This window comes from Littorina saxatilis, linkage group LG8, assembly GCF_037325665.1.
Source record: "Littorina saxatilis isolate snail1 linkage group LG8, US_GU_Lsax_2.0, whole genome shotgun sequence".
Taxonomy (NCBI): Eukaryota; Metazoa; Mollusca; class Gastropoda; order Littorinimorpha; family Littorinidae; genus Littorina; species Littorina saxatilis.
Window position 1 is genome coordinate 44,589,266 of NC_090252.1, and position 17,699 is coordinate 44,606,964.

At 41.9% G+C, this 17,699-nt stretch overlaps 1 protein-coding gene across 1 annotated transcript; it reads left to right on the plus strand.

The window, feature by feature from the left end:
* Positions 1-660: 660 nt before the first annotated feature.
* Positions 661-17,454, plus strand: LOC138973677 (phospholipid scramblase 1-like). The gene is made up of 6 exons (XM_070346412.1): positions 661-986; positions 5,267-5,344; positions 8,578-8,773; positions 9,932-10,043; positions 11,754-11,856; positions 16,656-17,454. Exons 1-6 carry the CDS (start codon positions 803-805, stop codon positions 16,748-16,750), a joined length of 768 nt encoding a protein of 255 aa, XP_070202513.1. The 5' UTR covers positions 661-802; the 3' UTR covers positions 16,751-17,454.
* Positions 17,455-17,699: the final 245 nt, after the last annotated feature.

Here is a 17,699-nt window from a genome sequence, read left to right on the forward strand (position 1 = left end):
GTTTGCTAAATAGGCCAGAAAGGATGAGTTGTTTCCCATGAACCGTTTTCTACCTGGAAGTGTGTTTCCAACCCCACCCAAAAGTGTGTTGGTGTCTCAAAGAGCCAAATTTTTTCCGAAAACCAATAATATACCAATTTCTTTGAAAATGTTTGGATTATGTGTTAAATTTACCCTCGTACATGTTATGTTAATTAGAAACATTTAAGAATCAAATTTTTCACAAAAGCAAACCAATTTAATGTAAGTGCATCAGATATTTAATATTTTTTGGAAATGTGTCAAAATTGGGTGTGTTGAAAGAGTGTGGAGGCAGTCCGAGTCTCGGGCTCGGACCATCAAATCAAATCGCCCGCGGGTAAACGGGGCACGTTCAACTAAAATATGCCACGAACCGATTCAACAGGGTGGTGTACAGTCGTGCTTGCTCTGAGAACGGCTGAACGCTGCCACCTTACATCAAACGCACACCATGCTAGTTATTCTACTTTCGTTTGTTCACCAAACCATTGATGCAAAACTATGCAGTCGTCTTGAAAATTTGTGCATACTCTATGTTACATGCTTCGGTGGTCACGCACCGAGTAAAAAAGATAAACAAAGGGACAGAGGTCAGGCATGCGTAGTGACAAACTTCCTCTACTGTCAACCAATCAGCGTGCGCGTACATACCAAACAACTTCGACTCGACAACAAGCTTTTCAAGGCGTCGCCGTGCATTGCAGAAATTGAAAAGTCTGAGAAAATTCACAGCTAACACCTTTGGTTTTTGCTTGTCTCTGCTGTGCACCAAGAGAACAAAATGTCTGGAGGCGTGGTGATTTCTCAACCCGGCCAGGGACAGAAGGGAGAGGCGATGATGATGCAGCAACCAGGCCCGATGTCCCTTCCGCAAGTGGCCGTGCCCGCAGGGTTGCCACCCGGTCTCGCATACCTTGCTGGCCTCGACGAAATTCGTATCCACCAGCAACTTGAGCTTCTGGAAGGTAAGAGGCTGCTGCACCGTTGAAGCTGCATCAATGCCAGACATCTGGATGACTTGTCCCACAAGTGCAGCGTAACTTACAGATACAGAGAAGCTGCAATGACATGTCTGGTTATCGCGGAAGGAAATTCCGTTGCATGATAAGCTTAAAAGCCGGCGCTCCGATGAAGCGATTTAAAGCACAGGTGAAAGGTCAAGGTCTCTCGTTTAGGGTAGCTCAGTTATTTTGGGTATTTTGTACTGTAATTGTGCAATTCACTTTTGTAGTGCAGATGTCCTATTTGTGCTTTAAAGGTGTGTTACTATCACAGGGTCAAGAAACACGTCATTGCTTATAGCCAGCATGTGCAGTACTACATGTGTGTGTGTGCAGCAAAAGGGTGTGGCTAGATTATTTTACTTCAAAGTCAGTTCAAGTGAAAACTTTGGTGAATGTATTTATCACTTTAAGTTTAACCTGTATTTAATGTAGTGTGCAGTGACGAACAGCACTCTCCTGTCAGTATTTCACTTCAGGTGAAGCTGTGCCCTACAGAAATCATCCAATAAATCTTAAATGAATGTAATCACACAAATTTGAGATTTGACAAAGTATATATATCTATCTATCTATATACGGCTTGTGTGTGTCTGTCTGTCTGTCTGTGTGTTCACGATTCACGGCCAAAGTTCTCGATGGATTTGCTTCAAATTTGGTGGGCATATTCATAAGGCCTAAAAAAACAAACAATAGGTGTGGTTACGGTAACCATTTTTAGGGGCCGACCCTATAACTTTTTATTACATTTGTAAAAAAACAACCACAAAAAACAAGAAAACGAGTGCAGAAAACGCAATGAAAGCGAAATTAGCGCCCGAGTCGCACACTTATTTCCCTGTATAGTACTAAGTAGGTTTAATTTGTACACATTAGAAAAAAAAAGTTAAAAAAAAAGTGATTGCCTACCTTCCTACCCTATTTTTTGGGGCTATGTTACTGTAACCACACCTATTTATTTTTTTGGCCTAATTCAGGTAGACCCTGGACACAATGATGACAATCGTGGAAAATTTTGAACACGTGCGTGCTCTCAGCGCGCAGCGCTGAACCGATTTTGGTTTTTCTATACATCCATTCCCAGTAACTCTTCCTTATCTTCTCCAGTGTTTTCCGCGTTTATCTCCCTTCCTTCGTACACCCGGCAAAGCCGAATATCAATCAATCAATCAATCAATGACGCTTATATCGCGCATATTCCGTGGGTACAGTTCTAGGCGCTCTGCAGTGATGCCGTGTGAGATGAAATTTTATGCGGCCAGTAGATCGCAGCCATTTTGGCGCATATTTACCTTTCACGGCCTATTATTCCAAGTCACACGGGTATAGGTAGACAATTATTAACTGTGCCTAAGCAATTTTGCCAGGAAAGACCCTTTTGTCAATCGTGGGATCTTTAACGTGCACACCCAATGTAGTGTACACGGGGGGAGGGTTCGGACACCGAAGAGAGTCTGCACACAAAGTTGACTCTGAAAAAAATAAATTTCCGCCGAACCTGGAATCGAACTCACGCTGACAGCGGTCAACTGAATACAAATCCAGCGCGCTACCAACTGAGCTATATCCCCGGCTTCTACTTCTTCCCGGCGAAGCCGTATTCGGCGAAGCGGGTATTCATCTAGTATATTATCAGTCGCCATGCGTTGTCGCACGAGAGTTTCGCTGATGATACACAGCTTCATCAGTCTGCCCCCCTTGCTGAAGTTGACGATCTGGTATCTCGGACACAGGATTGCATTGCGGACCTCAGTGATTGGATGTCTTTAAACAAACTCCAGTTAAATAGTGACAAAACCGAAGTTATGCTGGCCTGTCCCAAGAAATTTCTCAATCACCCTTCTCTTCCTGCCTCTCTCACTGTCAACGAACTACCTATCTCTTTCTCTCCGTCTGTCCGCAGCCTTGGCGTCACTCTCGATCCAACTCTCTCTTTCCAAAGACACATCTCTAACATCTGCAAGTCCGCCTATCTAGAGCTGCGCAAGATTAGTTCAGTCCGTCACTACCTCACCGCTGATGCAACCAAAACGTTAGTGTGTTCTTTAGTCCTCTCAAAGATAGATTATTGCAATTCTCTTCTGGCCGGTCTCCCTAAGTACCTTTTAGATAGACTTCAAAGGATCCAAAATAACGCTGCCCGCCTGGTCTTCAAATCTTCCAAGTATGAACACGCCACACCCCTTCTTCACTCTCTACACTGGCTGCCAATCACTAAAAGGATCGAATACAAACTCTCCTCTCTTTCTTTTGCCGTCGTTTCTGGTTCTGCCCCAGAATACTTGTCAGAACTCCTCAATCTCTACACCCCCTCTCGTCAGCTTCGCTCCGCCGCCGACACTCGACTCTTCCGACTCCCCACAGTGCAAACAAAGACATGTGGCGAGAGGTCCTTCGCCTATCAAGCCCCTGTGACCTGGAATAGATTACCACTGCCTCTCAGACACACAGATTCTCTCACTACATTCAAGACAAATCTCAAAACACACCTCTTTCAGCGCAAGTGATTTCCCCCCCAGCATCTCCCCACCCACCCCATCCCGCCCCACCTCACCCCCTACCTAGCGCCTAAAATAACGTGTATATATATTTTCTGCGCTTTGTGTCAGCACTGTTTGTGTGTGTGTAAATAGTACCGTTGACACGTTTTTATATAGAAGCCTACTGTGGTTCTTGTGCTTAGGCTGTGTATTGGACTGTCATTGTATGCCTGCATTATTAGTTGTCAGTAATTATTAATTACATGTGCTGATTGTTCTCTTTGCCTGCGCGCGTATAGTATGTTGGTTATGTTTGGTCATAGTATGTTTGTTTATGTTTGGTCGCTTTCTTTGCCTGTGCATGTATAGTTTGTTGGTTATGTTTGGTCGGTTTCTTTGCCTGTGCGTGTATAGTATGCTTGGTCGATGTATGTATTATAAAGCGCTAAGAGTAGACATTTTTCTAGAATAGCGCTATAAAAGTTTGCATTATTATTATTATTATTATATATCCTATGACCTCCCTTCTTTGTCTAGAGCTGTAAATGTACTCTAGGTATATTTCTTGTATTTCCATTTCTCTTGCACTCTTATAACACATAAAATAGTGGATAAATATAAGGGTGCACGAAATACATCATAGCTGGCTCTACTTTCTGTCGTCCTTGACATTCTGAAATGCACATGTTACCTGTCGACCGGATGTGCAAGGGGTTACCATGCTTTTGAGAACTTTCGCGAGAGTCGTTCAGTGCTGTAGCTGAGTTTTAGTCTCGACTTGCCGAGACTATCATCACAGCGTCACAGATTTCATGACGTCTGTCGTCCATCGTCATATTCTGGGGACGTAATCTGTTATGTTTCCTTCTATTCGCTGTTCTATTTCTCTCTTGTGATCAACATAACAAGCCGTATGTGTTTGAGTATGTGTGCTCGTTGGTGCCGGCTCTCTCAACTAAAACAGAAGTCAAACTAGCAATCGTTAAAAACCCAGTCCATCCGACCAGCACTGCTATGCTCAGGCTATGCTCTTGTGAAGTTACAGGCGTGCTCGGTACACACGCCCTTATCGGTACATCATCGACTACGATTGTTCTCTGGACAAGCTGTTTAATGCATTTTGCGAGTATTTCTAGCTTTTCTGCGGCGCAGTAGGCCCTATAGACGATGAAGGTGTCCAAGATCTCAGGAGATGCGTGTGTAACCACTAGGTATTCAGTCAAATCCGTGTAAGAGGCTTTCAACTGACGGGGACAACCAAGCCACCATTATGCACCGACTTGACATAGATCAACATGCGTGCCTTTAGAATAAGGTATGTGCAGAGGTTAAGCCCTCAGTGCCTCATCTGAACAGACAACTAAAGCTTGATGTTTCCGTCACACTTTGTCTTTTAGATCTTCATGGGATATATATAAATACAGGTTACAACACTCGGACTTTCGTCCGCCATCTTCAATACGATTATAGGTCTGGAACGTTCTCGGAGTTTTCCTCACGTGATAGGAACTTCTGCGGACGGTCCAAGGGAAAGAACTACTTTTTAGCAACCCTATACTAGAGCTTGGACCAGTTTTTCACGGTTACCTCCCATTTAAAATTTAAAAATTTCGCCGACACAAATCCCACGTATGAGACACGGTTATGGGCGTACGACAAACCAAAAATGACCACGTATTACACACGGGGTGGGCAGTGAAGGGGTTAATGTAGGGATATATATATATTTGTTATTAACCTGCATGTTTGTTGTTTCTGTTTCAGTTTTGGTTGGATTTGAAAAGAACAACAAATATCAAATATGCAACACCCAAGAACAGCAGTTCATGTTTGCCAAAGAAGGTGAGCTCAATTGAGTCAATAGCTTGAATAAGTTTTTTTTCTTTTCTTGCACAGTAATACATTTAATTTTACACACAGTGTTGTAATAGCTGTTAGTGTTGGTACTACAGTGGAACCCCCTTTTAAGACCCCTCAATTTAAGACTCCCTCCCTTTTAACTTAATTTAAGACCTTGTTTTTTTCAGACTTTCAGTGCAGAACCTCTGTACATTTACCCCCTCCTTTTTACATTTAGTCAAGTTTTGACTACCGTACTTTCCGGGTGACAAGGCGCTACAGCGCATAAGGCGCACCCCCTTCTTTTTAACAAAAATTGTAATCCAGTCACCCATTGGGCGCAGGGGGCCGATAGGGCGCACCAAAATTGAAAAAGTATACGGAAAGAATGAAAATAAGCCGCACATCAAAGGAAGAATACAGAGTGGAAATGACCCAGTTTTTGCCATGAGAGGTGGTTCCCCTGTCATATCTGAGAGAGGAAACACTTCCTGCACCGGGGTCAGTGACCGAGTTTAACAGAGTGGAAATATTTGTGCTCTGTGTGCGGGGAGATCAAAGGCAGGTCCATTGTGATAGCTGGGTGGCTTGAGAGCTCGAGGAAACTTGGCCAGGGCAGTACCTAGTAGCTGAAACATGCATTATCACAAGTTGTTTGACTGGTACTCAGGCGGTCTCTTTGATTTTTTTCGTATTTCATACACGGATTAGGCGCTTCGTGTTATACAAGACGCAGGGGTCGAACTCGAGGAAAAAAGTCGCGCCTTATGACCCGGAAAGTACGGTGAATGTTTTAACATAGAGGGGGGAATCGAGACGAAGGTCGTGGTGTGTGTGTGTGTGTAGAGCGATTCAGAGTAAACTACTGGACCGATCTTTATGAAATTTGATGACATGAGAGTTCCTGGGTATGATATCCCCGGACGTTTTTTTCATTTTTTCGATAAATGTCTTTGATGACGTCATATCCGGCATTTTGTAAAAGTTGAGGGGGCACTGTCACACCCTCATTTTTCAATGAAATTGATTGAAAGTTTGGCCAAGCAATCTTCGACGAAGGCCGGACTTTGGTATTGCATTTCAGCTTGTAGGCTTAAAAATTAATTAACCCATTTGACCCCAGGCCAGCGGCAGCCATTTTACTATGAAATCCCATGTACAGGGAAGTAATTCCGTCACATGTCACTTGTACAAACATTTAAAAAATGAAATAAAATGCTGTTTAAAAAGTTTGACTCACCTGTGTATTTTTCCTTGATGCACAAAACATCATTCCTTCAAATACAATTTTTTTTTTGCAGCTACACAGCACAGGAATGTATTAAAAAAAATCAGAAGTACAAAATTTCACTTTCACGCAAGCACCAACATCAGTGTCTGGTCTCTTATATTCTTTCAAAACAGTGTCAGACTGTTGAAAACACACAGACTTGCAGCAAGGGTCCAACCTCCACAAAAGAAAAAGCTGCAGAAGGCTGCTACTGCAGCAGTTCCAAATGAAACTGAGCAAAACAGTGTCCCTTACACAGGTCTAAGTCCGTAAATCCCTGAAAAACATCGTTGTCATCGTCTGAGTCCCCCATGAAGTCGTACCAAAACTCTGCGTTTGATCGTGTATCCATTTCGAAGTTTCAAAAAATCGCTACTCCTCTCACAGTGAACCAATTTTCAAGAAGAAAACATGTGCATAACCGGAAGGAAGTCGCGAAAACAACGAAGTCTCGTCCGCGAGAGTCTCGTTTATAACAACAACAATGGCTGCGCCCTACTGAGACACGTGTTTAGCGGCTGGTAGCGGGCGCTCCGCGGTCAGCCACTGCAGAAAAACAGCGGGCGCTCCGGGGCCAAATGGGTTAATGACTTTGGTCATTACAAATCTGAAATTTGTAATTAAAAGTATTTTTTTATAAAACGATCCAAAATTACGTTTATCTTGTTCTTCATCATTTTCTGATTCCAAAAATATATAAATATGTTATATTCGAATTAAAAACAAGCTCTGAAAATTAAAAATATAAAAATTATGATTAAAATTAAATTTTCGAACTCGATTTAAAAACAATTTCATCTTATTCCTTGTCCGTTCCTGATTCCAAAAACATATAGATATGATATGTTTGGATTAAAAACACGTTCAGAAAGTTAAAAAGAATAGAGATATAGAAAAGCGTGCTATCCTCCTCAGCGCTACCGCTACCGCACTTTTCTGGATTGTCAATTTCACTGCCTTTGCCCGGAAAATGTAGTGCGTTCAGTTTTATTCTGTGAGTTCGACTGAGCTTGACTAAATGTTGTATTTTCGCCTTACGCGACTTGTTTATTTTAAACTAGCATTCCAGGGCTCGGCTTTGCCCGGGTTTTCCTGTTCATCGTTTGAGAATGATAAAGTATGCTTGCATGGTGAGAGTTACCTCCCTTTCATGGCTAGAAAAGCCAGAGTTGCCTCCCTTGGCTTCGAGAACATTCCTGTACTTTCCAATAAATTTAAGACCTGATTTTCTCAGATTTTTGAAAAATCTTAAAGGGGTTGTTCCACTCTATGACATTTATTAATCCTTTTTGGAGGAATTCATCCTTTCTAACTCGTTGTGGTAGTCAATGGGGTTTGACAGGTTTAATTCATTGTGAAGCAGAACAGAACCACACTCGCAGCCATGTGGAATGATTGCCTGTCTTCCCTTGATGCAGAAATATGAAATCAATGTAAATCTTACAACATTTTTGTTTGAAATTTGAATCTTGAAAATCCATTTTTGTGTTTTTTTTGTGATGTTATTTTTTCATCTCTGTACCTTGAGTAATTTATCCCCACAGATACAGACTGTCTGACACGGACGGCAGTGTGTAAACAAAACTTGATCTCCTGTGCAGATACGAACTGTCTGACGCGGCAGTGTGTAAACAAATCTTGATCTCCCGTGCAGATACAGACTGGCTGACACGACAGTGTGTGAACAAATCTTGATCTTCTGTGCAGATACAGACTGTTTGATGCGTCAGTTTGTAAACAAATCTTGATCTCCTGTGTAGATAATGACTGTCTGACATGGCAGTGTGTAAACAAATCTTGATTTCCTGTGCAGATACTATTTACACGACGCATGTAAACAAATCTTGATCTCCTGTGTAGATAATGACTGTCTGACATGGCAGTGTGTAAACAAATCTTGATCTCCTGTGCAGATACAGATTGTTTGACGCTGCAGTGTGTAAACAAATCTTGATCTCCTGTGTAGATACGGACTGTATGACACGACAGTGCTGTGGAACGGCTCGACCGTTTACCATGAACATCACAGACAACCAGGGCCAGGAACTCATTCAGCTTCACCGCCCCTTCCGCTGCCAGGGCTCCTGTCTGTGGTGCTGCTGTCTGCAGGAGATGGAGATCCACTCCCCACCCGGCATGGTTATCGGACAGGTCAAGGAAGTGTAAGTCAGGATTAGATTCATATAGTCCTGTGAGGTTACCCTCATGGAAATTTGGGCTGCTTTCTCCCTGGGTTATATGCGCTATATCAATGTTATGCATCATTATTTAAGTTATTGAGACATCCCAGTGCACTAAGGGATTTATAGAGCAAATCGAGAAAATTCATTATTGAACGAAGCGCATAGCGCTTAAAAGTCGTAAATCATCCCCAAAAAAGCTTATTCTGGGCGGGACTACATGTGTGTGTTGGTTACAAATTGTGTGTGTGATATTTTTCTTCAAACTTTTTCACTTTTCTTCTTTGTTTCACTAAGTTAAACTAGAGTTAATTGCTATATGTGAGTTGGGTAAGTATATTAATTAAATGAAAATTTATTATTAAAATTTTGGATTACCGGTACTTTATTAGCTCTCTACTCAAGACTCAGCGCTTTTCTCTTTCTTTTGCGAATCTTCGTTTGTCAACAAGTCGTCGTGACAAAATAGCGTACAGAGAAACACCGGATGTATCAGGATCTCGCGCGCGCAAGATTTCGTTTCTTTTGTGTCTCGCGATAGTTGGAGGAGTGAGAGCCGCCATGTTGCGTTTTTGTCTGCTCGAAATGTGCGCAAAAGTCGTAAATCATCCCAAAAGAGGTTATTCCGGGTGGGACTACATGTGTGTGTTGGTTACAAATTGTGTGTGTGATATTTTTCTTCAAACCTTTTCACTTTTCTTCTTTGTTTCACTTGTTTATTCTCGAAGCCGATTTCGCCAAATACCGTACTTTCGTTTGCCTGGTTGTTTTGATTGATTGACACGATCTGATTATATTTTTTTCGATGGCGGCTAATATAGTGACGCGGCCTATACGTGGCTCGTCCGAATTTTGTTGTTAAAAGTCGGGGGTGCGGCTTATAAAACGGTGTGTCTTGTAATCCGTCAAATACGGTACATGTCATTAATTAATTCTGAGGATGAGAGTACAGTCTCGCTTTGGCAAAGGGCGTAAGAATACGCTCTGTGGAAAAGTTAGCGCACTCCAAGAGTGCACTAACAGATTTAAGCGCATCGCCATTAGCCAATCAACTGGTTCACATGAGTCATGTGACACCAGTACTTACTGACAATTATTATTATTATTGATTATTGATGTTACTTATGTTGTTGTTCACAGGTGGACGTGCTGGACCCCCAGGTACCGGGTGTACGACAACAACAACCAGTGTGTCTTCACCATCGTCGGTGACTGCTGCTACTGCAAGTGCTGCGTCGATGTGCTCTTCAGGGTGAGTTGTCATGGTTTCTTCCGGAAATAACTCTGTTTTTATATTTAGTCAAGTTTTGACTAAATATTTTAACATCGAGGGGGAATCGAAACGAGGGTCGTGGTGTATGTGCGTGCGTGTGTGCGTGCGTGTGTGTGTGTGTGTGTGTATAGAGCGATTCAGACTAAACTACTGGACCGATCTTTATGAAATTTGACATGAGAGTTCCTGGGTATGAAATCCCCGAACGTTTTTTTCATTTTTTGGATAAATGTCTTTGATGACGTCATATCCGGCTTTTCGTGAAAGTTGAGGCGGCACTGTCACGCCCTCATTTTTCAACCAAATTGGTTCAAATTTTGGTCAAGTAATCTTCGACGAAGCCCGGGGTTCGGTATTGCATTTCAGCTTGGTGGCTTAAAAATTAATTAATGACTTTGGTCATTAAAAATCGGAAAATTGTAAAAAAAAATAAAAATTTATAAAACGATCCAAATTTACGTTTATCTTATTCTCCATCATTTGCTGATTCCAAAAACATATAAATATGTTATATTCGGATTAAAAACAAGCTCTGAAAATTAAATATATAAAAATTATTATCAAAATTACATTGTCCAAATCAATTTAAAAACACTTTCATCTTATTCCTTGTCGGTTCCTGATTCCAAAAACATATAGATATGATATGTTTGGATTAAAAACACGCTCAGAAAGTTAAAACAAAGAGAGGTACAGAAAAGCGTGATATCCTTCTTAGCGCAACTACTACCCCGCTCTTCTTGTCAATTTCACTGCCTTTGCCATGAGCGGTGGCCTGACGATGCTACGAGTAAAATGGCATTGCGTTCAGTTTCATTCTGTGAGTTCGACAGCTACTTGACTAAATATTGTATTTTCGCCTTACGCGACTTGTTTTTTCTGGATACAAGGCATCCCCTCCACTTGCACACCTGTCGCGATATAACCTTCGTGGTTGAAAACGACGTTAAACACCAAATAAAGAAAGAAACAATTGACAAGTGGCTCTATCCCATCTCCCCCCTTCGCCCTTTCCCGGTCGCGATATAACCTTCGTGGTTGAAAACGATGTTAAACACCAAATAAAGAAAGAAACAATTAACAAGTGGCTCTATCTCATCTCCCCCCCTTTCTCCGTCGCGATATAACCTTCGTGGTTGAAAAGGACGTTAAACACCAAATAAAGAAAGAAACAATTAACAAGTGGCTCTATCCCATCTCCCCCCCCTTTCCCCGTCGCGATATAACCTTCGTGGTTGAAAACGACGTTAAACACCAAATAAAGAAAGAAAGAAACACTTGCACACACATCAACAATCAAAAGTCTGAGCTGCAAGCGTTGTGTTCAAAGTGGAAATTTGTTCAGGAAGCAGTCAGGGTGGTTGAGTTTTGGTGTGTGTCCGACGGGCGTGGTGGTAAGACGTCGGCCTCCTAATCGGGAGGTCGTGAGTTCGAATCCCGGTTGCTGCCGCCTGGTGGGTTAAGAGTGGAGATTTTTCTGATCTCCCAGGTCAAGTTATGTGCAGACCTGCTAGTGACTTATCCCTCTTCGTGTATTATAGAAACACGAACTTACCCAACATGCTTCCTCCGAACGCAGCGTATGGCTGCCTAAATGGCGGGGTAAAGGGGGGTTCCACTGACTGTGTTGCTAGAGAGCAATGCCACTGGGCAATACATGATTTATATAGTGTGTTGAAATGATTGCAGGTGTTTGATGGAGAGAACGAAGCAGAGGAGATCGCTCAGATTGTCAAGCACTGGGGAGGGTGCAGAGAAATGTTCGGCCAAGCCAATGACTTCTCCCTAAAACGTAAGTGCGCTTTTAGTCTCCAACATTAGAGAGACACGATAATTTTGTGGTTAAGACGTTGGCCTTCTATAGAGAAGGTCCAGGGTTCAAATCCCGGCTGCTACTGGTGGGAACTTGTCTGATTTCTCAGGTCAAGGGGGTTAATGGTGGAGATTTTTCCCATCTCCCAGGTCAACGTATGTACAGACATGCCAGTGCCTTACCCCCCTTTGTGTGTACACGCAAGCACAAGACCATGTGCCCACGGAAAAGATGTTCTCCAAGGCAGAGTGTGGTGCCTTACATGGAAACCTAAAAAATACCCAGCATGAATCCTTAGACGGGCACAGCGGCTTGGTGGTAAGATATCGACCTCCTAATCGGGAGGTCGTGAGTTCGAATCCCGGTCGCTGCCGCCTGGTGGGTTAAGAGTGGAGATTTTTCCAATCTCCCAGGTCAACTTACGTGCAGACCTGCTAGTGACTTAACCCCCTTCGTGTGTACACGCAAGCACAAGACCAAGTGCACACGGAAATGATCCTGTAATCCATGTCAGAGTTCGGTGGGTTATAGAAACACGAAAATACCCAGCATGCCTTCCCCAAAATCGGCGTATGCTGCCTGAATGGCGGGGTAAAAACGGTCATACATGTATAAATCCACTCGTGCTAAAAACATGAGTGAACGTGGGAGTCTAAGCCCATGAACAAAGAAGAAGTAGAGGCAAGTGACCTAGACCTCACAGTAATTAATCACTAGTTTGAATTTGCATGTCTGCGAAAGAAAAACGCAACATACTGAGTGCACATAGCACCCAGACACACCAACAATCATGACTTGCACAAGGGAAGTAACTACTTGTGGTTGGAGTTAGTGGTCAGTCCAGGTGGAGGAGTATGTGTGGGTGGCAGTTGGACGGGTTTCATTTTTCAGGCATGGGAATTGTCCGCGAAATCACAGATTTCCGCGAAGGGAAATTACGTTTCAGCAACAATAAACAATTGTTCGCGGCAATCCATTATTTGCTCACACAAAAACTATCAAAATATTGGTCTAAAATGCTAATATTCGTTTTCCTTCCCTCGTATCCCGCTTGGGCCTGGGTGGCCACTGGACCTTGGCCTTTTTTCAGAGTTTTTTCTCTTTTAAAATTCCCATGTGGTCATTATGGACAGGTGGTCATTATGGAATGGTGAATTACATGGGAAAGAACCTCTTCTGGGTTTCTTTGGGCTGTTGATTATCAAGAGGTGGTCGCCAGGGCAGGTTTGACGATGGTCTGTATGCAGTGCATAACCTGTTGCAGAGCAGGAGACTCGTACCAGTGGCAGATGTCAGATAAATTAACAAGCTATGTGAGAATAGTGCATGCTTGATGTTTATGTTTTTGAGTCACTTGAGAAAAAGTGACTCTATGTAATCGGTCAGTGTTAGTCTGTCCGGCCGGCCGTCCGGCCGGCCGTCCGTAGACACCACCTTAACGTTGGACTTTTCTCGGAAACTATCAAAGCGATCGGGCTCATATTTTGTTTAGTCGTGACCTCCAATGACCTCTACACTTTAACGATGGTTTCGTTGACCTTTGACCTTTTTCAAGGTCACAGGTCAGCGTCAAAGGAAAAATTAGACATTTTATATCTTTGACAAAGTTCATCGGATGTGATTGAAACTTTGTAGGATTATTCTTTACATCAAAGTATTTACATCTGTAGCCTTTTACGAACGTTATCTCCCGCAGTGGGGCACTGCGGTTATGAAATTAAAGGCCCCTCCTGTTTTTGGAACCGCAGGAGCTTTCTAGTTTGCTGTTAGGTATATTTTTGGTTCCTCTTTCCTGTCATGCTCTCTTTTTCTTCATGAATTCTTTTCTTTTTTCTGCCTTCTTGCTCATTCACCTGTATTTTTTCCAAAAATCTCTTCTCTTGCCGCTTGTCTCGCGATTCATGTATAGTTTAATCTGTTAGTGTTCTGATGTAAGTCCAGCAGTAGATAGGTTAAGCCTATTTTAACATACTGGAAACTGGTAATCTTCCAGTAGGTATTAATTTAGTTTTACTAAAGCCTGCTGGGACACAAGTAATGGGTTAGTGCATTTGTAAACAGGAATCGCTTGACAAGTGGCCCCCTTCATCCCCCCCTTCCTCGTCCTGATATGGCTCTGCGTAGTCGGCTGGACGTTAAGCAACAAATAAACAAACAAATACGAACGTTATCAGAAAAACAAGGGAGATAACTAGCCTTTTCTGTTCGGCAACACACAACTTAACGTTGGGCTTTTCTCGGAAACTATAAAAGTGACTGGGCTCAAATTTTATGTGAACGTGACTCGTTGTGTTGTGAATAGCAATTTCTTCCTGTCCATCTGATGCCTCATATAATATTCAGAACTGCGAAAGTGACTCGATCGAGCGTTTGCTCTTCTTGTTAAGTTTATTGTTGTTTTGCTTTTTGTTTTCACACGGTTTTTGTTGTTCTTGTTGAAGTTGTATACCAGTGAGTTCATATAACTTCACTTTTAAATTCCACATAGTTGAGCATTCTTATGGGTTTTTTTTAAACAGTTGTATTACTTGTATTTATTATATTTTGTTTTGTTTTGTGGTGTGTGTGGTTTTTGTTGTTGTTGCAAAAAGTGATGTTGATATTACAGTGGTACTCCCCATGTAAGACCTCCCAAAATCTGACAAATTTAGGTCTTAAAAGGGGGGGGGGGGGTCTTACATGGGGGGTGAGGTCAGGTCAGAAAAAAACAGTGAGAGAGAAAAAGTCAGTAACAGAGAGAAAGAAAGAGAAATACCTTCAGGGTCCGTCGAAGTTGTGGCATAATTACAGTTGTGGTTTGGTGAATTAATTTGATAATCTAATTCAATAAAAAGCTAGAGGTATGTATTTTTTCTATATTTTTTTACTTTAATTGTATCCTCTACATGTATTTAAAAATGTTGTGGCGCTTCATCCACTTGTAAAGCCATCCGTTTGAAGCGGTAAAATCGTCATGTCCAAGAATCACTGACTCCATCACGGCTTTTTCTTGGATGAGTCTTCCTGTGATGAGTTCGAAGCCATGGTCGAAGAAGAAGATCATTGATGCTCGCGCGTGTGTTTGTTGATTTTTCGAACGGAAGTGGACACAGAAAAGGGCATGTTGGGATCGTAAAATTGTGAACGCCGGACATGCGCAATCGAGACCTAAACGCGTCGTCTGTTATATTTCCGGCCGAGTGATTTTTGCGATCTTTTTTCAGAGATTCAAGCAAAACGTTACGATTTTTTGTTAGGTTTTGATTTGAAAATGTCGTTACAAGGTCGCAAATTGTAACAACTAGTCGGTCGCAAATCGGGTTCTGGAGGGAGTCGGCCATGGGGGGTGATTTATATAGCAAAACTAATCCGTCAGCAAGATTGAGGTCTGAGAAGGGAGAGGGTCTCTGATGGGGGGGTCGTTCGTCGGGAGTACCACTGTACTGTGCAAAAATATTTTCCTTTCTGTGTGTGTGAAAATTGGAAAGAGAGAGAGAGAGAGAGAGAGAGAGAGAGAGAGAGAGAGAGAGAGAGAGAGAGAGAGAGAGAGAGAGAGAGAGAGAGAGAGAGAGAGATACTCAAATGGTTTACTGGTTAGGCAATCTGCCCAAGAGAGAGAGAGAGAGAGAGAGAGAGAGAGAGAGAGAGAGAGAGAGAGAGAGAGAGAGAGAGAGAGAGAGAGAGAGAGAGAGAGAGAGAGAGAGAGAGAGAGAGAGAGAGAGAGAGAGAGAGAGAGAGAGAGAGAGACTCAAATGGTTTACTGGTTAGGCAATCTGCCCATGAGAGAGAGAGAGAGAGAGAACAAGAACAAGAACAAGAACAAATCTTTAATTGTCTAAGGCCACAGCCCCTTACAATAGTGGTTAAAATAACAGCAATAGTATCTGCACAGTTATAAATTATAGTCACGCATAAAATTCAACAAATACATTAAAACCCTGATGACATATCACTGAACCTCATTTATAAGGGTTCGTCTCTTCTGTAGCATGAAGAACACAAATCTGCTGAAGCTGTTCATCACATTTTCCTCATTATTGCCACAGAAATACACAAGTTGTTGTTGCAGCGTCTTAGAGTTCGAGATTTTCAAATACTTTGCTCGAAGGTCTTGATAAAAAGGACATAAAAATACAACATGGTGTTCATCTTCTCTATCAGCTGTACAGAGAGGACAGTTTCTTGTCGTTTGGTTTGGTGCGTACCGAAACTTGTGAGCGTTGATTTCGGATACTCCTGCGCGGAAACGAGTAAGAGCAACTCTGTACTTAATATCTTCGATTAATTCAATGTATTTCTCTTTTTCCAAGCATGTTTTGTAACAATTATAAATGTCGAAACGTTCACTGGATTCTAAAAAGGAGAACCATTCTTGACAAAAACAATCTTGTAAAGAGAGAGAGAGAGAGAGAGAGAGAGAGAGAGAGAGAGAGAGAGAGAGAGAGAGAGAGAGAGAGAGAGAGAGACTCAGACTCAAATGGTTTACTGGTTAGGAGAGAGAGAGAGAGAGAGAGAGAGAGAGAGAGAGAGAGAGAGAGAGAGAGAGAGAGAGAGAGAGAGAGAGAGAGAGAGAGAGAGAGAGAGAGAGAGAGAGAGAGAGAGAGAGAGAGAGAGATCTTGATGTGTTACCTTTCTATGTACATATTTGTTATGTTTCTTCTGTAGTTGTGTACAGTATTTAATTTCTTCTTCAATCAGGTACATGTATTGTACTTGTAGAAATGTGTATTACATTAAGAAGTCATCGTCTTTACTTTAATGGAATCATGTTTCTTAACCCTGATATGTCCTTGTTTCAGTGCCAGCCAATATGGACATCATGAAGAAAGCTCTCCTCTTTGGCGCCACTTTTCTCATTGACTTCAACTTCTTTGAGTACCGCGGCAACAACTGATCGCCATAGCAACAAATCAAGATTCACAGAGGACTGTCTCCAAGACAAAAGGCTTGGAGAATTATGTTGCAGGAATGAAAATTTCCACCAAGATATCAGGAATTGATTAATGAAGAGAAGAATATCGTGATAGATTTAAATCCAAAATATCCGTGCAGCAAAAAAAAATCTTTTTGAAGGGAAAATATCAGGTCTGCTTGACCTCTTGCCAGGTTTTTCTGTTTTAAAGATTCTTAAAGTTCTTGCCTGGAAGTTATTGTGTGGATTTGTACTTTATTTTTTTGTTTGTAATTGGTAATTTCTCAAGGATCTGTATGCAAAAGTAAGAGAAGATTTGTCTTTGTCCCAGCGTTTTTCTGTTTTGAAGATTCTTAAATTTCTTGCCTGGAAGTTATTGTGTGGATTTTTACTTTTTTTTTTTTTTTAGTTGATAATTTCTCAAAGATCTGTATGCAAAAGTAAGAGGAGATTTGTCTTTGTTCGTCCTGTTCTGTGTTCCAATTCTCCTGCTTTATTGTCAGTGTTGAAGAACTAACAAAATCTGAAGTGAACCTTATTGAAAAGAGCGTTAATCTCAAGTTTGGGCTTACAGTGTATTGTTGCTGGGTCTATTTCTTTTTGTAGCAAGACAGCCTTTTCGGGCAAACAATTACCGAAAAATAAAAAATAAAATAAGGGAAGTAAGAGGAAAGGGGGGGGGGGGTTGGAGGGGTTGTTAGAGTGGAGGAGAGAAGAGAAGAACCAAATTCATATAATCTGTTAAAAGTAAAATGACCAGTGTTTTTATGGGCTTCAAAGGTCAGTTTCATTTGTTCACTATTTTTGTGAATGTGTGTTTTTATACAAAAACATCTGTTTTTTAACCCATTTATTTGACTTTTGGGCACTGCTCTTATCTGGTGCCGTTTTTCTTCTCTTGCCCTGTCTTTTTTTTGGGGGGGGGGGGGGG

Coding starts and splice junctions, on each gene's coding strand:
- LOC138973677 (XM_070346412.1), top strand. CDS start 803: ATGTCTGGAGGCGTGGTGATTTCTCAACCCGGCCAGGGACAGAAGGGA. Junction 987..5,266: donor GCAACTTGAGCTTCTGGAAG/GTAAGAGGCTGC, acceptor TTTCTGTTTCAG/TTTTGGTTGGATTTGAAAAG. Junction 5,345..8,577: donor GTTCATGTTTGCCAAAGAAG/GTGAGCTCAATT, acceptor TCTCCTGTGTAG/ATACGGACTGTATGACACGA.